The sequence below is a fragment of the Onychomys torridus genome, chromosome 10, assembly GCF_903995425.1.
Source record: "Onychomys torridus chromosome 10, mOncTor1.1, whole genome shotgun sequence".
NCBI classification, from domain to species: Eukaryota; Metazoa; Chordata; class Mammalia; order Rodentia; family Cricetidae; genus Onychomys; species Onychomys torridus.
Window position 1 is genome coordinate 86,027,357 of NC_050452.1, and position 25,684 is coordinate 86,053,040.

Below are 25,684 nucleotides of genomic sequence, written 5' to 3' on the forward strand. Positions count from 1 at the left end.
TATGTTTGAGAATGTGTCACCCAGACACCTAGGAGATTAAGGATAACACTGAAGATCACTGACCTCCATTTATTAACAGTAGCATGCCAGCTAAGCATTTTCATTCTCACAACCCTATTCAAGTTGGAGTAGTACTTGCTTCTCAGGAGTGGCTCTGTGCAAAATTTTTTGGCTTCCTGAAATTCATTTATCCCCCTTTGAAGATACCTTAAAATTTGTGAGTCTGAATGTAGTCACTATGAGACCATTAGTTCTGTTCCTTGTGAGCTGCCTGTTTTTTCTTTATGGTTCTTAGTTGTTCTTTAGCAGAGCTGCCAGCTTGAGTCATGCTGGGATCAAGAATAATGGGCCTCGGCGGTTTGTGTTCCTGGAGTTGTGTCCATACCAGTGGATACCCACATGCTCCAGAAGAGAATTTGACATCGCTGCTGCCGTTGTTGCTGTTATAACAGTGACGACCACCGCTACTACTGTTTCTGGGATTGCCATTTCATAATTGGTTACTACAGCTAGCACAGTGGAGACCCTGGCAGCAAAAGTAGCTACCACAGTTAATTAATCTTTCATTCTACTGGGCATGACAAATTTAAATCAATAGTTATATACATTTCAATTGGCCTTGAAAGCTATAAATTTACAAACTCAAGTTCCATTTCCTCTCAGGATACCATCTTACAAGGACTCCAATTTGCAGTAAGGCTCATTAAGGAAGGGAATGGCTCAGTTGCCTTTAACCTACCGGCTATGGGTGAGTTAAGACTTCTGTTGGTCTTTTCTGTGTCAAACACACAGATTGCAAGCCCAGCGCCACTTAGAGATCTTTGGCAACAGTTAACTCTGCAGCTCTCACACAATTGAGCCTGTATGATAATGAGTATTTAGAGACAGGTAATATCTGGGGGGCTCACCAACCTAAGACAGAATGCCTGTGTGGCCTGGACAGGTGTCTCCATGACGAGTAAGGTGACCTGCTGACATCCCATGCAACCTAAGTCAGAAGCTCATTTTTTAATAAAGGGGGGGGGAACCTGTAGGTCCCTGGCCCCTGTTTTGGGTAACTGTTGCATTGTTTACTGACCTTGACCTTGATATCCTCCCTATGCTAATTCCCTTTGAGATTCTACCCTCCTGAATGCTTAAAGGAAGCTCCTTGTGTGTGTATCCAGCATATTGGGCATTAACTGCTTAGATGCAGGGTTGTAAAACATCAGGAGTGGGGGTGGGGATTTAGCTCAAAGGTAGAGCTCTTACCTAGCAAGCGCAAGGCCCGGGGTTTGATCCTCAGCTAAAAAAGAAAAAAGAAGAAGAAGAAGAAGAGGGGGTTAGAAAATCATCTGAGCTATTTTCTATTTACTCAGACACTAGATTCTCTAAACCATATTTAAAACTCAGTTTAAAGTTTGCATTTATGGTCATGCCAAACTCTTTGGATGACAGATTAACCATAGAGTTTTAAAACTCGAGTAAGAGGACATTTAGAAATATCTAACAATTATGTGGCTTCATTCCTCTCAGTATAGAATATACATGCAGAGTTAATGCCAGGATTTTCAGAAGAAAGAGTATGTAATCTTTCTTACCAAATGCAGCTGTTCAAGTGTTTCTTATTAGTTGATCTGAGCTCTAAGCATAGAGATAGTGTTAAGAATTAAGCCCTTTCATACTCTGCTGGTAATGATTAATTAGGATAAACACATGTAAAATGTTGAATTCCTACAGTTAGGAAATGACTCAGTTGTTACTAATCTGTATTTAAAATGTATTGGAGCCTCATCAGTTAGTAAATGAACTTAAGTTCCTAGTCCATTATGATAAATTTGATTTTTTTTAGACTTTGATATTTATGATCATACTACAATATAAATGCAAGGTAGATATGCAGATAATTTTTCTACTTAATTATCAAACAAAAAATATATACACCTAGTATGAAAAACCTGAATTTGTGAGGTAGCAATACAAATATATTCAAGGACTTAAGCATTACATACTTGCTTATTCCTCCAAACTCACACTAGAACAGGGCTAGGCATGACTACTGACTTCAGATAAATAGTGACCACTCTTTGTAGGAAGTTTAAAGAAAAATTAATAATTTGTTCAAGAAAGAACTATCTTCTTTTCTTTAGTTTCTTTCTTTTCCAGTTTTTGCCGCAGACCACACAGAGGGAGACCACCACTGCGGGAGAACCAGGGAGAAGGTTCAAGGAGAAGTCAGGAATCGGCGAGGAGAATGACAGACAGACACATAAGTTGATGTGCTGCTGCAATTTTACTTCTGTATAGGCAATGCTTATATACTTTTACAATCGAGGAACTTGGCAGGGGGTTACATCAGACCATTATTTTTTACAATTACTCAGGATCAACAAGAAACAATAGCAAGAGACATCCATATCTATTTTTGTGTATCACTTCCGCAGCGGGAGTTCATTGTGGCTATTGTCTGAGGGCATGATCTCAGAATTTTGTGAAATCTGTCTCGCTCCAGTGACCACATCTGTGGGGAGCCAAACTCTTGCCAGTCTGGGTTATATTTTACTATCATATGCCCATTTGCTTTCAAAGCCGTTCTTCATAATTTACCCATCTGTTTTCAACTTTTTCATAACTTCCTGTATATGGGAGCGGCTCTAGGTAACTTCCACCTTTGGGGGTCCACCTAGGGGCTGTCCACCAGCTCCCTCCTAAAAAGTACTGTGTATACCCCCCGGGAAGTGTGTGCTGAGGAATTTTCTCTAACTCTTTCTCTCTAGAAGGGTCTGGCACGCTATGTTTATTCCCTCGTAACATTTTTATTTTTACTTTCATTTTTGGGCTCTCTGGCTGTTTCTGACAAGAGCTCGCGCTGCTCTACTCTAAACAGGAACGACCCCAGAGATGTATTTGAGGAAGTCTTTTGAGCTTCCTTATACACTGGTCTGATAAATGGAGGTGCTCCGGGTACAGGTGACCTGGGTCAGTCATGTTGGTGCTGACCTGTACTGGTTGTGCTGTTAACTGGAGAAGACACAGATAAGACATACAGAGAAAGATCATGATTAGTGCCAACAAGGACTGTCGTCAAGGCCATTTCGTTCTCCAGGGCTTCCTGGGATCCTCAGGCTGCATGACGATCGCTGATTGTGGGGGAACCGCTTGAGGCCACGCTCCAGGAAGCTCTAACCTCAACCCTTCAGCTGCTGGGCCCCAGCCCAGCAGCATACTAGCTACAGCTACACAGGTGTCACAGCTGAGGGCGTAGCAAGTTTTTGGTTAAACCCGATCACCCCTGGTGGAATTATTTCCACAGGCAGGCATTATTTTATATTTTGTTCATCTGTGTCTTCAGAGACTAGTGTGTTATTTCATTTCAGGATGCTTTTGAGTCATAAAACAGCAAGGAACATTTGTTCCTTCTTCTTCATTATTTGTGTTTAATATCTCCTGCATTTGGTTCCATAATCTGTATACTTTCCTGAAGATGAGGACATGAAATGAGGTCATAGAAAGTCAATTTCTTTCATTGTCTAACTAGATATGAAAAGAGAATGCTTTTCTGGCCACTCAGTGGTCTCTGTACATGTAGGTACCATGGGAACAATTTGGATGATAGTCTTGACTAACTCACTTTTTGAGGTAAGTAAGACAACTGGTCTGCTACTAATTATCTTTCTATTGTGTCAGAGTAAGTATGTCACAGTGGCAAAGACCATCATCAGTATCATTTTGGTGTGTGTTCTTCTACTGTCTCTTCTTTAAAAAAAAAAAAAAAATGGAAACCCTATTCCCCCTTCCTCATACAAATTCCTTATTACCGATAAATAAAAGCATATTTGGAATGAGTAGTACATAAAATTCAGTTCTTCCATGCAAAGGCCCAAACCAAAAGTGCTCAAATGGGAGACAGAGAGCACAGTAAGGGAAAATAGGTTTGAACAGTTTAAACTCTTATGTAAAATTTGTTGCTTTACATAACTTTCATGAATTGACAAAGCCTTGTGGGGAAAACAGTTCCAGACGGCAAACTTACGCAAGGGATTTAGTCAAACAACTTTTTGGCAAAGATTGTATGATTTTGTAATTGGGTAGGAACCAATGAAGTGCGAGCTGAGTCTGGCTAATGATCTGCAGTTATTGGTTAAAGAAGTATATTAGAGCAGATTTCCCTGCACACATCTCACCTTTCCTATCAACTCCACAAGCCTCTGGCACAATGAAGTGGGTGACCTTCCTCCTCCTCCTCTTTGTCTCCAGCTCTGCTTTTTCCAGGGGTGTGTTTCGCCGAGATGCACGTAAGAATTTTATCTTTTTTCTGATCCACTTCTATCGTACTTTCCTAGTAACGGAAGCCCTGCATGTTGAAAGCGTTAAGGTTTCCTTTAGTGCTTATTTCTAGACTTTGATGATATTTTGTGTCTGAGAACCCTTGTGTGGTTATATTATTAATATACTTTAGATATATTAGGTGAAAATAATGAGAGGATATGTTTTAAGTTTAGTTTATCATTTCTTTTAATTTTGAAGACATGGTAGGCAGTGACAAGCTATACTGACTACAGCTGAGCTTCCATTTGTACTTACTTTATTTCAGATGTCTTAGCAGACATCAAAAGCATTGAATCTTAGGTTTGAATGTAAAGCTATAAACACTTAGATGGTTTTAAAATAATATATTCATAGTGAAAGGGTATTTCTTTAAATGTAGAAGGAAGAAGTCATTGGCAGATTCATGTTTTTATGTAGAGATCAGAGGTCAGTGTCTTAACATAAAGGAATAGCTTAAGTGTGTGGAAAGAAGTACGAACAACAGTATTATAATTAATTGTCTTCATCAATATTTAAATATGTTTTGTGGTTTTTGTCTCCCTGTTCCAGTAGACAAGAGTGAGATTGCTCATCGGTTTAATGATTTGGGAGAACAACATTTCAAAGGCCTGTAAGTTAAAATGTTGAAAGTCATTTTAATGCTTCTGGTAATATTAGTTTGAGTTCTAAAATGCCTTTCTCCCACCTTTAGTGTGCAAAATTGTAGGGCAGCAGTCCAGTATAAATGTTTCTGTTGATAGAAAGACTGTAGACCTTTGCTGAGCAATATGGCAGCTAGAGGACACATGGTTATTGGGCAATTGAAACATGGCAAGTGTAAGTGAGGAGCACACATTCAAATGATATTTGATTTTAATTAAATGTATCTATTCACTTGTGGCTGCTTTACTGAAGAATGAGATTCTGGAGTCCACATTTAACTTGTGAAGAACAGAATCTTAGTGTTTTTTCTGGGAAGGTATATGATATATAGCTCCATGAGAGGCTAACTTGCTAATTCTTTACACGACAAAATCCCATGTTATCTTGAGAAGATTATTTTGTCTTTGTAGTACTGGAGACTCCCACATGTGAAGCAAGTGATCTATAATTAAGTCACATCCCCAACCTCAAAAATGTTTTAATGGAGTGAAAATGAGAAGTTTATTTTGTTTAAGGTCAGTAGTGTCATACACCCCCAATTAACAGAGGTATATGGATCAGAAAAGAAATAACTCAAAGGACTCATATAATGTCTAGTCTTGACAATGAAATGTATTTAGAACATAGTTTGCTTGCTTGTCTCATGTTTATAAATCTACTGACACACATATGCATCTATACTTAAGCATGGTAAGGAATCCATGTTCTTTTTACTTGGAAAGGCACCTCATCCTGGTTATGCCTCAGAGAAGAGCTGACAGGAATAGGCTTTCTACATAAGAAAGATAAACAAAATATAGATGGTATACACCTACACAGTTTCCTGTTTAGAAAAACCAACTGCTTTGTAGTAAAGTTTTATTTCTATGTCTGTTTTCCAGAGTCCTGGTCACCCTTGCCCAGCATCTCCAGAAATGCCCATATGAAGAACATGTGAAATTAGTGAATGAAATAACCGAATTTGCAAAGACATGCATAGCCAACGAGTCTGCTGCAAACTGTGATAAACCAATTGTCAGTACATTCTGATTCTGAGGACCCTTTGCCTCTTTTATGTAATTCTGAGTGGTTCAAGGGAAAACAAATACTTTCTTCCACACCTAAGGCACTCTGCCCACTCCTGTTCTCATGTGGTCCTCATCCATCATGGTCTACCATTCCTTGTTCTCCATTTCTGTTCCTGATCCAGCTTGGATCTCTGCTCCCCCAAGCCTCCATTCCCTCAAACCTTGCCTTTCATTTCTCCCACTCTCGTCCAGGTTGTTCATGTAGATCTCATCCACTTCTCTGTCATTGGGTAATCCCTGTGTCTTTCCTAGCGTCCTGTTACTTAGGTAGCTCCCTGGAGTTGTGTAGCAGTCTAGTCATCATTGTTTTATATCTAGTATCCTCCTATGAGTGAGTACATACCATGTTTGTCCTTCTGAGTCTGGGTTACCTCACTCAGGATGATTTTTTCTAGATCCATCCATTTGCCTGCAAACCTCATGATGTCATTGTTTTTCTCTGCTGAATAGTACTCCATTGTGTATATGTAACATATTTTCTTTATCCATTCTTCAGTTGAAGGGCATCTAGGTTGTTTCCAGGTTCTGGCTATTACAAACAAAGCTGATATGAACATAGCTGAGCAAATGCACTTGTGGTATGATTGAGCATTCCTTGGGTATATGCCCAAGAGTGCTACAGCTGGGTCTTGGGAGAGAAGGATTCCCAATTTTCTAAGGAAGCGCCATATGGATTTCCAAAGTGGCTGTACAAGCTTGCATTCCCACCAGCAGTGGAGGAGAGTTCCCCTTGCTCCACATCCTCTCAAGCATAAGCTGTCTTCTGTGTTTTTGATCTTAGCCATTCTCACAGGTGTACGGTGGTATTTCAGAGTTGTTTTGATTTGCATTTCTTGGATAATTAGGGATGTTGAGCAATTCCTTAAAAGACTTTCAGCAATTTGAGCTTCCTCTGTTGAGAATTCTCTGTTTAGTTCTATAGCCCATTTCTTAATTGGACTGTTGGGCATTTTGATGTCTAATTTCTTGAGTTCTTTATATATTCTGGATATCATCCCTCTGTCAGATGTGGGGTTGGTGAAGAACTTTTCCCATTCTGTAGGCTGTTGCTTTGATTTGCTGACCGTGTCCTTTGCTCTACAAAAGCTTCTCAGTTTCAACAGGTCCCATTGATTGATTGTTTCTCTCAGTGTCTGTGCTACTGGTGTTATATTTAGAAAGTGATCTCAGGTGCCAATGCGTTCAATAGTACTTCTTACTTTCTCTTCTATCAGGTTAAGAGTAACTGGATTTATGTTGAGGTCTTTTATCCACTTGGACTTAAGTTTTGTGCACGGTGACAGATATGGATCTATTTGGAGCGTTCTGCACATTGACATCCAGTTTTGCCAGCACCATTTGTTGAAGATGCTTTCTTTTTTCCATTGTACAGTTTTGGCTTCTTTGTCAAAAATTGTATGTTCATAGGTGTGCGGGTTAATGTCAGAGTCTTCAATTTGATTCCATTGGTCCACATGGAGATTTTTATGCCACTATCAAACTGTTTTTATTATGGAAGCTCTATAGTAGAGCTTGAGGTCGGGGATTGTGATGCCTCCAGAGGTTGTTTTATTGTACAGGATTCTTTTGGCTATCCTGTTTTTTTTTCTTTTTCCATATGAAGTTGAGTATTATTCCTTCCAGGTCTGTGAAGAATTGTGTTGGTAATTTGATGGGGATTGCATTGAATCTGTAAATTGCTTTTGGTAAGATCGCCATTTTTACTATGTTCATCCTGCCTATCCATGAGCATGAGAGGTCTTTCAATTTTCTGACATCTTCTTCAATTTCTTTTTTCAGGGACTTAAAGTTCTTGTCATATAGGTCCTTCACATGCTTAGTTAGAGTAACCCCAAGGTTTTTCATATCATTTGTGGCTATTGTAAAGGGTGATGTATCTCTGATTTCCTTCTCAGCCTGTTTGTCTATTGTATACAGGAGGGCTACTGATTTTTTTTGAGTTGATCTTGTATCCTGCTATGTTACTGAAGGTGTTTATTAGCTGTATCAGTTCCTTGGTTGAACTTTTGGGGTCACTCATATAGACTATCATGTCATCTGCAAATAGGCAAAGCTTGACTTCTTCCTTTCCAATTTGTATCCCCTTAATCTCCTTATGTTATCATATAGCTCTGGCTAGAATTTCAAGTACTATATTGAATAAGTAGGGGGAGAGGGGACAGCCTCGCCTTGTTCCTGATTTTAGTGGTATTGCTTTGAGTTTCTCTCCATTTAATTTGATGTTGGCTGTTGGCTTGCTGTACATTGCCTTTATTATGTTTAGGAATGTTCCCTGTATTCCTGATTGCTCCAAGACCTTTATCATGAAGGGGTGTTGGATTTTGTCAAATGCCTTTTCTGCATCTAGTGAGATGATCATGTGGTTTTTTTTCTGTGAGTTTGTTTGTATGGTGTATTACATTGATGGACTTTCATATGTTGAACCACCCTTGCATCCCTGGGATGAAGCCTACTTGATTATGGTGGATAAGTGTTTTGGTGTGTTCTTGGAGCCTGTTTGCCAGTATTTTATTGAATATTTTTGCATTAATGTTCATGAGGGAGATCAGACTGTAGTTCTCTGTCTTTGTTGCATCTTTGTTTGGTTTAGGAATCAGGGTAATTGTAGCCTCATAGAAGGAGTTTGGTAATATTCCTTCTGCTTCTATTGTATGGAACAATTTAAAGAGTATTGCTATTGAGTCTTCTTTGAAGATCTGGTAGAATTCTGTAGTGAAACCATCTGGTCCTGGGCTTTTTTTGGTTGGGAGACTTTTAATGACTGATTCTATTTCCTTAGGGGTTATTGGACTATTTAAATGGTTTATCTGATCTTGATTTAACTTAGGTATGTGGTACCTATCCAGAAAATTATTCATTTCTTTTAGATTTTCCAGTTTTGGGGAGTAGAGGTTTTTGAAGTATGACCTAGATGATTCTCTGGATTTCCTTATTGTCTGTTGTTATGTCCCCCTTTTCATTTCTGATTTTGTTAATTTAGATGCTCTCTCTCTGTCTTTTGGTTAGTTTGGATAAGGGCTTGTCTATCTTGTTGATCTTCTCAAAGAACCAACTCTTTGTTTCATTAATCCTTTGTATTGTTCCCCTTATTTCTATTTTATTGATTTCAGCTCTCAATTTCATAATTTCCTGGTGTCTGTTCCTCCTGGGAGACTTTGCTTCTTCCTCTTTCAAGGCATTCAGGAGTGCTGTCAAGTCACTAGCATGAGATTTCTCCAACTTCTTTATGTGGGCATTTAGTGCTATGAATTTCCCTCTTAGCACTGCTTTCATAGTGTCCCATAAGTTTAGGTATGTGGTGTATTCATTTTCATTGTTCTCTAGGAAGTCTTTAATTTCTTTCTTTATTTCTTCCTTAACCCATTGGTGATTCAGTTGAGCATTATTCAGTTTCCATGAGATTGTAGGTTTTCTGTAGGGTTTTTTTGTTGTTGAAATCTAACTTTAAAGCATGGTGGTCAGATAGAACACAGGAGGTTATTCCAATTGTTTTGTATCTGTTGACATTTGCTTTGTGGCCAAGTATGTGGTTGATTTTAGAGAAGGTTCCATGGGGTGCTGAGAAGAAGGTATAATCTTTTCTGTTTGGGTGGAATGTTCCTTTGATATCTATTAAGTCCATTTGAGCCATAACATCAGTTAAGACCATTATGTCTCTGTTAAGTTTCAAATTGGCCAATCTGTCCAGAGGTGAAAGTGAGGTGTTGAAGTCTCCCATTATTAATGTGTGGGGTTTTATATGTGATTTAAGCTTTAGTAATGTTTCTTTTACATATGTGGGTGCCCTTGTGTTTGGGGCATAAACGTTCAGAATTGAGACTTCATCTTGGTGGATATTTCCTGCGATGAGTATGTTATATCCTTCATCATCTCTTTTGATTGATTTTAGTTTGAAGTCTATATTGCTGGATATTAAGATGGCTACACCAGCTTGTTTCTTAAGACTGTTTGTTCAGAAAATCTTTTCCCAGCCTTTTATTCTTAGGAGGTGTCTGTCTTTGAATTTGAGGTGTGTTTCTTATATGCACCAGAAAGACGGATCCTGTTTTTGTATCCATTCTGTTAGTCTGTGTCTTTTTATAGGTGAATTAAGTCCATTGTTATTAAGGGATATTAATTACTGGTGATTGTTCGTTCCTGTTATTATTTTTATTATTTGGTGGTAGTGTGTGTGTACTTCTCTTCTTTGGGGTTTTCTGCTGTGGTGTTATCTATTGCCTGTGTTTTCATGGGTGTATCTGCCTTCCTTAGGTTGGAATTTTCCTTCTAGTGCTTTCTGTAGGGCTGGGTTTGTGGGTAAGTATTGTTAAAATCTGGTTTTGTCTTGGAAGGTCTTGTTCATTCCATCTATGATGATTGAGAAATTTGCTGGGTATATCAGTTTAGGCTGGCATCCATGGTCTCTTACTGTCTGTATTATATCTGTCCATTTCCTTCTGGCTTTCAAAGTCTCCATTGAGAAATCGGGTGTTATTCTGATGGGTTTGCCTTTATAAGTCACTTGGCCTTTTTCCTTTGCTGCCCTTAATATTCTTTCTTTTTTCTATACGTTTAGTTTTTTCAATTATTATGTGGCAATGGGACTTTTATGGGGGGTCTAGTCTGTTTGGTGTTCTATAGGCTTCTTGTATCTTCATAGACATTTCGTTCTTTAAGTTGGGAAAGTTTTCTTCTATGTGTAGATGTAACCAGCTTGTTAAATAAGAAACACAGAACCGATTGCAGAGTTAAAAACCACAAGGTCAGAGCAAAAGCGGAAAACCTTATCCTTCACTGCTTCTGCGGTTCCTCCTCTCCACAAGAGACCTACTTCTGTGCATCCTGTCTATTTAAAGACTTTCTGTTCTGTTTTCTCATTGGTTGTAAACCCAGCCACATGACCTCCTTGTCACTGCCTGTTTGTACAGACCTTCAGGTCGTCTATGGTTGGTATTGAGATTAAAGGCGTGTGTCTGCCATGCTGGCTGTGTCCTTGAACACACAGAGATCTGCCTAGCTCTGCCTCCCAAGTGCTGGGATTAAAGGCGTGCCCCACTACTGCTCGGCTTCTGCTCTGGCTTGCTCTGACCTCAAGGCAATTTTATTGACATACAAATAAAATCACATTTCAATACAAATAAAATATCACTATATCTATGATCTTATTAAATATATTTTCTGTGCCTTTGAGTTGGTATTCTTCTCCTTCCTCTATCCCTATTATTTGTAGGTTTGTTCTTTTCATGGTGTCCCAAATTTCTTGGACATTTTGGGTCATGACTTTGTTGGCTTTAGTGTTTTCTTTGACTGATGAATCTATTTCTTCTACTGTATCTTTAACCCCAGAAATCCTCTCTTCCATTTCTTGCATTCTGTTGGTTATACTTGCATCTGAAGTTCCTGTTCATTTACTCAGATTTTCTATTTCCAGCATCCTTCTGCTAGTGTCTTCTTCATTTTTTCTATTTCCCTCTTCAGGTCTTGGACTGTTTCCCTTGTTTTTTTCCTGATTTTCTTTCAGATACTTATTGTTTTCTTCTGCTTTAATTGTCCTTTCCTTTAGTTTTTTATAGCATTCTTCCCATTTTTTGTTTGTCTGTTCATCTACTTTATTTTTGATTTCTTCTATATAAGGCTCTAGCCTCTTCATGATGTTACTTATAAGGTTGTTTTCTTCTTCTTCTTCCATTCCATGATGTTCAGATGTAGCTGTTAGAGAAGGGCTAGGTTCTGGTGATGCTGTCTTGCTCTTTATTTTGTTGTATGTACTTCTGCCTTGACATCTGCCCTTCTCTTGGGTTCGTTCTTGGTCTTATCAGTGTACTTGGTCCAGACAGAGCTGACAGATTTAGGGAGCCTCTCTCTGGTCCAGATGGAAGCTCTGGGCTTGATGAGACCTCTGGTCCAGATGAGAGTGCTGGCCGGATAGGAGCTGTGGGGCTGGACTCAGTCCCTGGAATCTCCTTATCTTGTCCAGATGGGAGTTCTGGGGCAGATGGGAGCTTGGGGCTCTCTGGTCCAGATGGAGATCTGGGACAGGATGGCATACTGGACACTGGTCTTTAAGTCTCCAGAAGTGGTTGGGGTCTCCAGCAGATGGGTGTGGGGGCAAGGCATTGAGGTTGTAGTGTCCACTGCAGGTCTCTCTGGTCTCTGGTCCAAATGGCAGTTCCGGGGTGGATGGGAGCTGGGGGCTGGTCTCTGAGTCTCAGGAATTGGCTGGGGTCTTGGGCAAATGGGTGTGGGGGCAGGGTGTGGAGACTGCAGGGTCTGCCTGCAGTCTTGGAAAAGGGGAGCCTTCCCACAGGGCCCTCCAATTGGCCGGAAACTGGGGCCAAGTTGGGCAGGTCCTCCCAGGATTGTGCCCAGGGGTGGGACCCAGGGGCGGTTGCCTCTCTGACTATAACCCCAGACACTCACCTCTGGTCCAGATGGGAGTCCCGGGGCGGATGGGAGCGGGTGCTGGTCTCTTGTTGCAGGTATCTTAATTAAGTGGAATCACACAGAATTTGTCTTTCTATGACTGGCTTTTTCCACTTACCAACATGTCCTCCAGATTGGCCCATGGTGGTGCCTGTTGCGGAACGTTCCTCTTCTAAAGGCTGAGAGTAATCCCTAGTGTGTACACCGCCACACTCTCATCTGTCCACCCACATTTTCTTTTCCTTTCATCTGCTGATGGCTGTTTAGGCTGTTCATACATTTTGATTATTACAGGCAATGCTACAGTAGCCTCGGAGGGCTAGTGATTTCTTGAAGTAATGGTACTATGCTAATTGTCAGAATGTATCAGCTGACTTCTATGCTATTTGGTTACTTGGATAAAGTTATAGTATATAGCGCTTTATTTCTATTTGTGGGACATACATATTTTATACACAATAAAAAAGTGGCCTGTTTAGTCATTTAGAAGAAGTTCTGCTGTTTACAGGTAGGATTTCAAATACTGAGGCCTGAGCTTCTCTTCATACTTAATATATGGGCAAACCATTTTCAAATTTATCTCTAGGCCCTTTCTTCTTGCTTTGCTCTGGAAACCTTTTCCTCTCATTGCAGAGTTAGTGATTCACACAAAATATTGCAGTTCTACCATGATATTCATAAAAATACATTTTTGAAAGTTAATAAATTCTGTTTAGATCAGTAAAATTTCCATGAAGTTAAATGACTTTTGTAATAAAAATTAATGAGGAAGGGAAGGATTATTTAACAATTGAAGTCCTTTGGAGGTACACTGTTCCTAGAATAAAAGGAGATTTGTATTTTAATGCAGTAATTATGTATAGTAGATTGTGTTATTCCTCAGTGTTACAGGGAACCTCCTAAAACCTTGGGCTTCTTCAAAAGGAGCAGATCACATGAGAAGTTGTGTGAACATGCTGCTCCTGAGCATGAGTTCACGTGCTCCCTCAAGTCCTAGCTTCCCTTGATTTTTTTTTTTTTATTATAGTGACTTTTCTTCTAGCTTTTAGTGCCAGATAGAAAACATGTAAGGCAACATTCTTCAAGGCCTTTAGCTATTTGCTTCTCTGTTTTTTTCTTAACCAAGTTTTACCCACAGTTTTTCACACTGCTCTTTGGTTATAGAGAAAGTCAGGTACTGGCAGGAATGTGACAGCTTCTGATTCCCACTTAGCAAACGCTGTTTGGAGACAAGCTGTGTTCCATTCCAAGTCTTCATGAAAACTATGGTGAACTGGCTGACTGCTGTACAAAACAAGAACCCAAAAGAAACGAATGTTTCATGCAACATAAGGATGACAACCCCAACCTGCCCCCCTTTGTGAGGCCCAATGCTGAGGCCATGTGCACCTCCTTTCAGGAAAATGCTGCCACATTTATGGGACAGTAAGTAAACAGATATCTATGTCTTAAATTAAAAACTGAGCAATAGCCTGGGGATGGGGGTTGTGCATGCCTTTAATCCCAGCACTTGGGAGGCAGAGTCAAGTGGATCTCTGTGAGTTCAAGGCCAGCCTGGTCTACAAAGCGAGTTCCAGGAAAGGCACAAAGCTGCGCAGAGAAACCCTGTCTCAAAAAACAAACAAACAACAAACAAACAAACAAACAAAAACCCTGAGAATAGATCTGCCAGTAACACTTATGCTAAATGTCATAAAAAAAAAAAAAAAAAAAACAAATATCCAACTTCAAGCCTGGGAAGGTTTTACCTTGAAGTTATTTTTAAAAATATAATATTTAATACCACAAAACTCTGCACAATGACCATAAAAAATCAAGGATATTTTCATATTTGAAAACAGATATGACCTGTGTCTAAAATCTGAGATTGAGAAGTTGTAAAATATTCTGACACGGTACGTGTGCGTGTATGTGGGTGTGTAGTGTTCATGTTTTCTGGACCAATTTCATTTTTGTCATCAATGTTATATCAACCAAATTTGACTATTTACTAAAAATATACACAGGTAAATATTTGCACACATACACAAATTTAATCCACCTTCTCTCACTTGAGAAGAACAGAGACAGGCCATCACTCATGGCCACAATGAGTAAACTTGGTCAATTACAAATCTTTGGGTTTGGGTGACTAATCATTATGTGCTGTGGGAAATGATTGCCTGCTTTCTTCTTTTTCCATAACTCAGCTATTTGCATGTAGTTGGCAGAAGACATCCTTACTTCTATGGCCCAGAGCTCCTTTACTCTGCTGAGAAGTACAATGCCATCATGACTGAGTGCTGTGCAGAAGCTGACAAAGCCGCCTGCTTGACACCAAAGGTGATCCCCAGAAAGATGGTGACAGACCTGCTCTGTATACCAAACCCAGAGATTTGACTGTCTTACAGTTGATTTAGGAAATTTGAATCTCTGAATGAGACTTTTATGTGTCATTAGAAAACCTTCTTCCCTCTTAAGTTACCAATGGCTTTTTGTTCTAATATCTTTCTTTCATCTAACATTTAGTAGTGATGGTCTAGAGAGGGAATTCTTGGATGTGTGTTTACTTGTCTTCCCATTCTTTATGGTGATGACTTCTGTAGTATAATAGCATTTGTCACATTGGACAGCAAGGGCTAGTTCATTTGTTTTAGTTTTTGTTTGTTTGGTGTTTATTTGTTTGTTTTTTGCTTTTTAGCCTTTTAGTCCTTTCTTGAGACATTTTACTGGAGATAGAATTCAAAGCAGTGAATTTCACTGAGGCAAGATGTTGCAATCCAATCCTTTCTTCCATCAACATTTATTATGTGAATCACTTGTTTTTCTTAGGCACTTACTCATTTTATAAAAGTTGATGGAGTAGGGACTTAGGTGAATTAGTCACACAATTAAAAAGTTATATATATATATAACTATACCTATCTAGGACCCTTTCCCCTGGCAATGTCTCTATGCTGTCACAGAGTGCCTGAGCTGACCTGCTCTGGTGATCGGATGGCCGAACATCCTGGCTATCATGACAGAACTTTCATCCAGTGTCTGATGGAAGCCGATGCAGAGATCCATGGCCGAGCCCCAGGTGGAACTCCAGGAGTCCAATCGGCAGGAGAGAGGAGGGATTGTATGAGTGAGAGATGTTGAGACCATGATTGGAAAAAGCACAGGGACAAATAGCCAAACTAGTGGAAATGCATGAACTGTGAACCAGTGGCTGAGGAACACGCATGGAACTGGATCAGACCCTCTGGATAAGTGAGACAGTGATGAGCTTGAACTGTTTGGGAAGCCCCCAGGCAGTGGACTCAGGACCTGTCCTTGGTGCTGCATTTTAATTACCTAGAAAACTCCACTATGACCAGACTGATGTTCATTCCCTTAAGTACCAAAATAATCATGTATCAAAAGGAGTACTTGTGAATTTAGGTGTAAATTATCTTTTAAAATTTTCATTTGGAGGGAGGGTGCAACTCAGCAGCAGAGTTCTTGCCTGACACACACAAGGTCCTGATTTCAACTCCCCACCCAAACAAATTATTTTGGCATAGGTCTGTCTGAAGTTTTGAAGGGGTGTGTGTGTGTGTGTAAATTGTCTTCTCTAAATTTTTTCATTTGGATTTCGTTTTGTAGCTTGATGCTCTGAAGGAGAAAGTGTTGTGTTCATATGCCCACCAGACAATGAAGTGCTCCAGTATTCAGAGATTTGGAGAGAGACCTTTCAAAGCATGGTACATGTCTTATATCACAATTCACATCTTGATAATTAATTTTCCAATCTATAATATTGTGCATTTATAAAGTACCTCATGAATAGTTGATAGAGGTGAATCAGAAGAACGGCAATATATTGACAATGTGTCTAAGTTTTTTGTTTTAAATCATCAAAGAACATAGAAGGCTTTTTTTGTCTAACAGAGGACAGGTATTTAGATCCCACTTGTTTATAAAGACCAGGAATCTCATTTTAAATGATTAAAAAATACAGTCACACTCATGGTAATTAATTTACTTAATTTACTTTCCTTCATTGGGAAAGTGTCTGTTTAATGTCCAGATAATTGAATTCAGCCATCAAACAAGTTGGAGTTATTACTTTGAATTTTCTTACAACTCCAATTCTGTCCCTAATCTCATGTGTTTGCTCCACCCTCTCTTGCTTTTATATTATGTAACTGAATCTGGGAGCAACCTTCAATATATAAGCCAAGAAAAATATGCCTCCCCTCTAGCACCTGTCCTGTTTGTCAGTAACAGGAGAGAAAATAGAGATGACAGACTCTGTGCATGTTCTCTAGAGACTGTCAGCAGGAATTAGCCTCACTGAGTCATCCTTACTATCCAAATTCTTAAAGCCAATCAAATCAATAAATATAGCAACTCCAACATGAAACAACACACTGTTACAAAGGCTATGGTTGGTTATTGCAAAGACAAGATAGTTTTATCAGAGCTACAGAACGGAAAATTACTTTTCTTTTCTTTTCTTTTTTTTCTGAGACGGTTTCTCTGTGTAGCTTTGTGCCTTTCCTGGAACTCACTTGATAGCCCAGCCTGGCCTCAAACTCACAGAGATCTGCCTGGCTCTGCCTCCCGAGTGCTGGATTACAGGTGTGTGCCACCACTGCCCGGCTAATTACTTTTGAAATAATGAAGATCTTGGCTTTTTATATCTTGCTGAAGAGCTTAGAAGCTGTCTGCTAGAACAATTTCTTGGCAGAAGGATCCATGATAAAAATTCTCTAATTCTCTAAAAGTTAGGGAATTTATTTTCCCTCCACAGACCTTTAGAATTCAGAAAGATAAAAAACACTTTCATGCCATTATGTAATTTAACTTCACAGATCCTTTGATTTAATGTGTTTTTAACACTCTAAAAGCTAAAGCCTGCTTGTGGTCACATTGCTAAGATGTGACCAAGCCAGAGACAGAAGACAGGTGAGGACTCAAACTTGATGCCCCCAGACTGCCACCCCTTTAGGAATTCCTCTTTGATTTTAATCTTATGAGGCATTAGCTTTCCACGCATCACTCACATTCTTTCAGTAGACAATTCTGCCAAAGGAAAATGTAACTATTGTGTCAGAACTAGCGTTATAAGAACTAGTGAATTTTTTTATAATTTTGTTTATTTCAGTTTTGAACTTCCTTGTTATAAATGGTATCTTTTCACTGCTTTCTTACAAATACAACATGATAATAATTCTTTGACGGGGAAATTTTATTTTAAGGATGGTAGCTCGTAAGAGCCAGAAATTCCCCAAAGCTGACTTCACAGAAATAAGCAAATTGGCAACAGACTTTACCAAAATCACCCAGGAGTGCTGCCATGGCGACCTGCTTGGATGCGCAGATGACAGGGTAAAGAGTTGTTGCATCTCAGAGTCAGTGAGTGGATGTGTTTGGCTGCATCATTGAACACTGATGGTGGTTGACATGGTCTCTGGGCGCTCCTTTATTCTACCAAGTTTCCTTGCTTTGTAGCACTTTCCAGTAACAAACAAACAAACAAAAAACCAGAACAAAACAAACAAACAAACAAAAACAGAAAAAAATGTTTTCTGAATTGTTAAATGACCCAAAACTCTGTTGAGTCACATCATGAGGAGGCTTAAATGGAAAGAGAACAGTTACAAATGTGGATTTCTAAGATGTTTTGGGGAGAAGAACGGGGCTGGAGACCCCACAGATTGGAGAGGCTTTGAAAGAATGATGCACTTATCCCTCCATAGTCTTTCCCTTAATTAACTGTCGGTGTTAACTACACAAATATTTGCTGTGACCTCACTTTTCCAAAGCTATACTACTATATCCTTCACTTTTCCCTTCTAGAGATTAAAGATAAAAACAAATCTTCTGCTATGATAACCCTAGAAAACTTAAGATCTATACATTGTATATGTAAGCAGGGCCGTAACTGTATTCATTACTCATTGTAATTATGCCTACTATTTAATGAGTTATTTAGTTTTGAAATACCTACCCTTCATTTGGGAGGAAAACTTGGAAAAGTAGCACTAAATTTTGTAGAAAAAAATAACCTGAATTATCTCAGTCATAGAAACATACAGTTAATAAATAATCAAAACTAATCAATTTAAATAAATAAATAAATAACTTGTTCCTAACAGTGTCTCTTGAATCTAATTGTTTGAGTCGTAGTATCCTGAGTCTGCAGGTTCTGAAGTACTGTGTGGGTGAGAGTGTGTTTACAGAAGACACTTTGGTTGTGAATGGTCTAGAGCAGGATGAATATGCTTTACCCACATAACAAAGGTGTGCGGGAAAATGTAGAAAAGATAACTTCTCTTAAACATGTATTTTCCTTTCTCACAGGCAGATCTTTCCAAGTACATGTGTGAAAACCAAGCATCTATCTCTAGCAAACTGCAGGCTTGCTGTGACAGACCACTGTTGCAGAAATCCCAGTGCCTTGCTGGTGTGGAGCATGATGACATGCCTGCTGATCTGCCTTCCTTAGCTGCTGATTTTGTTGAGGATAGTGAAGTGTGCAAGAACTATGCTGAGGCCAAAGATAACTTCCTGGGCAAGTGAGTAGATGTCTTTCCTTTCATAATTTTTGTTTGTTTGTTTGGTTGTTTTGAGACAAGGTCTCACTGTGTAGCTCTGACTGTCCTGGAACTCCAGGTGTTCTTTGGAGTCACCACGACTTCTGTGGCTCTCAGTAAGTTGTTCACCCTTGTCATTCTCAGCCTTTAAAATTTACCTGAAAAGTATTTTAAGTAATTTAAAATATTGTTATGGAATCATTCACGCATTTAGCATAAACTCAATGTTCCTTATTTCATAGGGATATTTCTGAAAATCTTTAGAAATATTCAATGAATATATAAATTGTATGTATCACTTAATCATTCTTATAAGCATATTTCTTAAATATCTAATGCATTTGGACATATTATGTATTATTTAACTTTCTCCTTTCCTGTCCACCTGTATCTATCAATATCTGTGATGACAGGAAGGATATAGATCTATATATATGTGTGTGTATGTTTATATATATATATAAACTAGTGTCATTTATGTATATAAAACACACATATACATATAAATATCAATATGACATGAGCTGTTTCATATTTGATTGAAAAGACCAGAATATCACAGTGTGGCAAGACAGGATACAATGACTAAAAAATGACTATGTGTTTTCAGTAACTACAACACTTAATTCTATCATTTAATTATTAGATTATAATTGTACCCTATACTAAATTGTACTTAATAAAAGATTTTACTCCTATGTAGAAGAAAAAGAAACTTTTAATATTATCTCTATTTACTCATTTGTTGAGATACTTTATAGACTAAATTCAAAACGAAATATGTATAAAGTAAAAATAATAATGAATCGTGCATTTAATATGCACCAGTCTATGTGTGCTTTGATCGAGTGTGCCATGTATTTATCCCAACCCACCTTGTTAGAGAGATGCTATCCTTATTTCTCTTCTACAGTGGAGGAGGTTCATGCACTGATAATGTTAATAAGTTGCCCCTGAAGAACATTAAATACATCATGGTGGAAAAGCTGATCCTGGGAAGAGTTATCTCTGGGTCCCAAGTTCTTGCTGCTTAGTTTCCTGCATGGAGCTCATTCCAATGCATGATTCTTGGAGTGTGAATCACTATTGAGATTACTTATGTGAGTCTATTACTTGCTCATCTATTTAACTCAGTCTATGTTCATCTTCATTAGGTTTTTGTATGAATACTCAAGAAGGCACCCTGACTACTCTGTTGCTTTGTTGCTGAGACTCACTAAGAAATATGAAGCCACACTGGAAAAGTGCTGTGCTGAAGCTGATCCTGCTGCATGCTATGGCAAAGTGGTATGTTTCCTTAGGCCAAGAGCACAGAGGCTCCTGGCAGCACTTCCTATAAGGAGAAAGGAAGCGATGGACTAATGAAAATTGATATATGTTCAATTCAGATATTTTCTTGAGATGTGGGGAAGCCTGAGCTCTTAAAGTTATTAATCATTATAGGACAAACACTGGATAAAATATAAGGAAACCTCTAATAATCACTCTAGGATGGGAAGATTTGGAGAAAGGAAGGAATCTTTACTTTCACAAAATCTTTATTATAGTGGTTCCCTTTTTATACTCTTGAGAATAAAATAGAGTAAATTCAAATGCCAAAAGAGATATTTAACTCAGATTTAAAGACAGTTAACCCGATCCCCCAATTGTCAACTTTTACCATTAATATCTCAAAGGAGTTTGTATTCTCTTCTACTTTAAAATACTTTCAAGCATTTTGGAGAAGGTTTTGAAGCATTTTGTTGTGGAAGACATCAGGCTACCTGTCAGCAAACACTGGCTTCTGACCTATTTGGGGCAAAAAGAGAATCATATTTTACAAAGAAGCTGCTGAGTACCAGGCACTAATCTGTGACTGAGTCTGGAAGTAAACTTTCTCATCTCAGAGACTTCAAGATCCAACTTGAGAGATTGCATGAAAATGGCGGCCGCTGTCCACTGAAGGTCTGCTGTGCACTAGGTGTGATTTTAATTTCACCCACTTAGTTGGTTAACAGAACAGTTCTAGTTAAGTACACTTAAAGCCACAGTAGAGGGGATCAGCCCTAAGCTTAGACATGGGAAGAACACTTGCACAACAAGAAAACAGGTCAAATGACCTGGTGCAAACACAGCCATTCAATTCCAGAGCTTGAAGATTCTTATTGACTTGCACCAAATGACCTTTCAAATAAAAGGAACAATTTAAATGTAATGTGACAGACATGACAGGGAAGATCTCCTGAAGTGTCTTTGGACAGCAGGAAGGGAGAAATTCAAGTGACCTTCACTGGGCTCTCAGGAAGGATGCTATAAACACAATTCTTTTATGTTGCAGCTTGGTGAACTTCCCCCTCTGGTAGAAGAGACTAAGAACTTAGTCAAAACTAACTGTGAACTTTTCGAGAGGCTTGGAGAATATGGATTCCAAAATTCGTGAGTATTTTTTCAGCTATTTTTTTTCCTGGTAAATTTGCAATTATGTAAAACATCATTTAGGCCACCTAGCATATGGCCTTAGTAATGAAAACACATTATTTATAATTCCTATCCATCACAAAATTCTGTAGAGTAGATAACTTCCTTTTTTGGATGGAGAGGATTATATCCCTGTATTGTAGCACAAATCTTAAAAGTTCTCATTAAAGCTGGGTGGTGGTGGTGCACACCTGTAATCCCAGCACTCAGGAGGCAGAAGCAGATGCATCTCTGTGAGTTTGAGGCCAGCCTGGGCTACATAGCTAGTCCAGGACAGGCTCTGAAGCTACAGAGAAACCCTATCTCAAAAAAAAAAGAAAAAAGAAAGAAAGAAAGAAAGAAAGAAAGAAAGAAAGAAAGAAAGAAAGAAAGAAAAGTTCTCATTAATAAAATCAAACCTGAGGTCAGTTATTGGGGTGAATGCTGGAAGATCAGAGAAGCAGAACAAGCCACAGCTTCCTCACTCACAAATTCCTCAGCTGATCCTATTTTGTCAGACTGGAAGCCTCTGAGTCCTCATCCAAATGGATCTCAGCTGAACTGCTGCTGAAAAGCCAAAAATCTTAACCAGGCTCTAGTTCCTGGTCCTCACGCCTTATATACCCTTTTGCTTCCTGCCATCACTTCCTGGGATTGAAGGCTTGTGTCACCATGCCTGGCTGGTTCCAGTGTGGCCTTGAACTCACAGAGATCCAGACGGATCTCTGCCTTTGGAATGCTAAGATTAAAGGTATGTGAGTGCCACAATTTTCTGGCCTCTATATCTAGTGGCTCTTCTGTTCTCTGACCCCAGATAAATTTATTAGGATGCACAATATATTGGGGAACACAATATCACCACACTGTATAATATAAAACACTGGTCTCTTGGGAGTATATAGTTTTAAGGGTTCTAGCAAACCTTGATACATTAGAACAGGGAGTATCCTTCAAAGAGTAGGTAGAGTTTATGAGCAAACAGTAGAATGATATTTGGTAGAACAAGAAGTAGCATGCTTTGGACAGCAGAAGCTCAGATTTGATAGAAATGCTGAACACAAAATAATAACCAAAGATTTAGATAACATTCAATTGTTACATAAATAAGGGTTCACTTCAGGAAACATTAGAACTTGGGAATTAAACCTAAACTTTGATAGTTGTGTGTGACCTTGTATTCCTATGGAATTTCATTTCTAGAAAAGATAGGGACTGAATGGCCTGCTAGAGTAATGTCACAATTCCATAGAACCTTATCTATGGAGGTAAAGTGAAGACACATCATTCCTTATTCAGGTCATTTACACTTTTAGTGTTCTTCTAACTCTTGCCTTTGGAATTGACATGATTTCTTCACTTGGGTAGATTATAGTCATACACTGATTTTTATGGGTTATGGTGCATTATTAAATACTAGATGTTGTTAGTTGCAAGATATTGTGCCAGGCAGACACGTTATTTCCTTTCATTTAATCCTTGTACAGTCTCTATTAAACCAGCCATCTTTACACCAGTATCTTTTAAGTTTGTCACGGTGTTGATATGTGTAAATTTGTGATTGAATTTATTTCAAGCAGCACCAAGGACATTAATACCATTAGATTAGAGAAATGTAACTCATTTCCTTATGATTCTAGTACAGATCTAAGACTAAGATCATACACTGCAGGGAGATATCAACTTAGTTAGTTTCTCAGGACAAGGTCTTCCTCCAAAACTGTTCTATCATCCTAGAAGTGAAGAGCTTTGATTAGTGGGGGGAAATATCTTAGCTGATTTGGGGTAAAGTTTTCTTGTTGAAATATTTTACACCAGACCAGTTTCCTGCCTGGATGGAAACATATAAGTTATTTTTTATAACAGGCTCCTAGTTCGTTACACCCAGAAAGCACCTCAGGTGTCAACTCCAACTCTTGTAGAAACTTCAAGAAATCTAGGAAATGTGGGCAGCAAGTGCTGTGTGCTTCCTGAAGAAAAGAGACTGCCCTGCATGGAAGACTATGTGAGTCTTTTCAACTATGATAAAGTCAGCAATACTGGGTTTTTGTCTTTAAACATTGACAAATCTAACTTTTAGAAGCAAGGGTGTGCAAATATGTGCATGTGTTTATGGTAGCTGGGACATGGGCACTTACATTTAACTGAAAGAGAATTTTTATAAGTCATATGTTTGGTTTCAAAGATAAATAAATCACTATGGCAATCAAGGCTGAATTCAAAGTTGTTAATTCAATATGGCACTTCTCTAGTGCATCAGAAAGTGGGTGTCTGTGATTTAGTGACTGTTCTGCTCCTCTGCCTGCATGTTCCTTAGATGGTTGCAATCCTGAACCATGTATGTGTGCTGCATGAGAAGACCCCAGTGAGTGGTCAGGTCACCAAGTGCTGTACTTTATCTGTGGTGGAAAGGCGACCATGCTTCTCTGCTCTGCCAGTAGATGAAACCTATGTTCCCAAAGAATTTAAAGCTGAGACCTTCACCTTCCATGCTGATATCTGCACACTTCCAGAGAAAGAGAAGCAGATAAAGAAACAAATGTGAGCCATATTTTCTTGGATAATTTTTTTGTGCAGTGATTATATACCTTAGAGAAAATTGTTTAGATGTTGATATTATTGAGTTGAAAAAGTGTCATCTTTTTCCTATGTGAAAAAATGTATTAATATCTTTCATATGCATTATCTTTAATACTGTGCATAAAAATGACAGAAGACTACAATTTCAGTCAAGGCACAGTAGAAAATTCTAAATACCTAACTGGTGAATTTATATTGATATATGACAGGCCCTAGAAATCATAGCAGAATTTATTTCAAGGTATGAATAATTATCTGTATTCATTGCATAACGAAGCCACAGCAGAGGCAAGACAGGGCCACTGGATTGCTTCTGAGAATAGGAAAAGATACAGCTGGAAATGCACAAAGAGGGTGGACTCCTCAATGCTCTCAGGAGAAGTTCCAACAGTATGAAATGTAGCAAATTGTTCTCATCATCTTTGGAGATCTGTGATGTTGGTCTAGACCATGATACAAGACTCATTCCCCACACAACTCTTTTTCTCTGGTACTAATGCTCTACAGGTATCAGTGACAGAGAAGCAGCATTTTCTTCTTGTTTTGCTTGTTTTAATTCTTATAACATCCCCATTAATAACTTCAAATGGAACAGATGTTAGAAAGCCATATTCTGTATATTAAGTGCAAAGAGAGAAGTCTTTAAGGAATTTTCTGGAAACTACATAAAACACAGAGTGACTTGAACTGATTATTCCATTTGATCCAGTTCTAGCCAAGTGGCACTTATTACCTTCATACACAGTCAAGATTATTAAGGTTGGCAATGGCATGCTTGGTCCTGGAAGCCAAAGTCACTGTCTCCAAGATTTGTAACCTTAAACTATGACCTTGAGTCCTTGCTGTCTTGGTTTCGTGCATAGGAGTCAACATTTCCTTGCTCTTCCTGCTCTCTGTCCTAATGCAGGACACTTGCTGAGCTGGTGAAACACAAACCCAAGGCTACAGATGACCAGTTGAAGACTGTGATGGGTGATTTTGCAACTTTCTTGGATAAGTGCTGCAATGCTGATGACAAGGAGGCCTGCTTCTCTGAAGAGGTAACAGAGTGTTTTGCATTTTGATATGTTCAGTTTCCATTTTTGTGCATTTGGTTAGGTTGAGGCTTAGATACTCATATGCTGAATAATGTGATCAATCTAGATTGTGTTCACCATAGAACTGTAATACAAACTGACTTACATAGTTCCTAATTTTTATGTCCTACCACACTGTAGCATATAAAATGTTGATAATGGCCATTCAGTTCTAAATTAATAACATTTATGAACATAATTAAAAATATTTGTAAAGCCCAGAATCATTAACTCATTTAAACCTTGTCTTGAAATGTTACACTTTGAATTGACTAATTTCACACTTGAGAGGAGAACATTTACAATTACATGTCTGAATCATTTCACATTCCCTCCCCCGTGGTCATACAAGAGTTTATTTTATTCTTTTGGATAAAACAGATATTAGTGAGCTTTGTTTAAGAATTCTAGGAAAACTGTAATTAAGTGATGCAAGGCATGTGAATTTATATTACAATCACTGAAAACTGTGGAGGTGCAAATTCTAATATTCTTGCTAGTATTTTTCTAACATCTATCATTTGTGTGTGTGTGTGTGTGTGTGTGTGTGTGTGTGTGTGTGTGTGTGTGTGTGTTTTCAGGGCCCCAAACTTGTTTCTGCAAGCCAAGCTGCCTTAGCCTAAACATATCA

General features: G+C 38.7%; 1 protein-coding gene across 1 annotated transcript; it reads left to right on the forward strand.

Moving 5' to 3' along the window:
* The first annotated feature begins 4,195 nt into the window (after positions 1 to 4,195).
* On the forward strand, positions 4,196 to 25,684 carry LOC118592308 (albumin-like). The gene is made up of 14 exons (XM_036201132.1): positions 4,196 to 4,274; positions 4,861 to 4,918; positions 5,832 to 5,964; positions 13,633 to 13,844; positions 14,609 to 14,741; positions 16,029 to 16,126; positions 17,627 to 17,756; positions 18,732 to 18,946; positions 20,119 to 20,251; positions 21,282 to 21,379; positions 23,264 to 23,402; positions 23,715 to 23,938; positions 24,885 to 25,017; positions 25,635 to 25,684. The coding sequence occupies exons 1-14, from the start codon at positions 4,196 to 4,198 to the stop codon at positions 25,674 to 25,676; spliced, it is 1,827 nt and encodes a 608-aa protein (XP_036057025.1). The 3' UTR covers positions 25,677 to 25,684.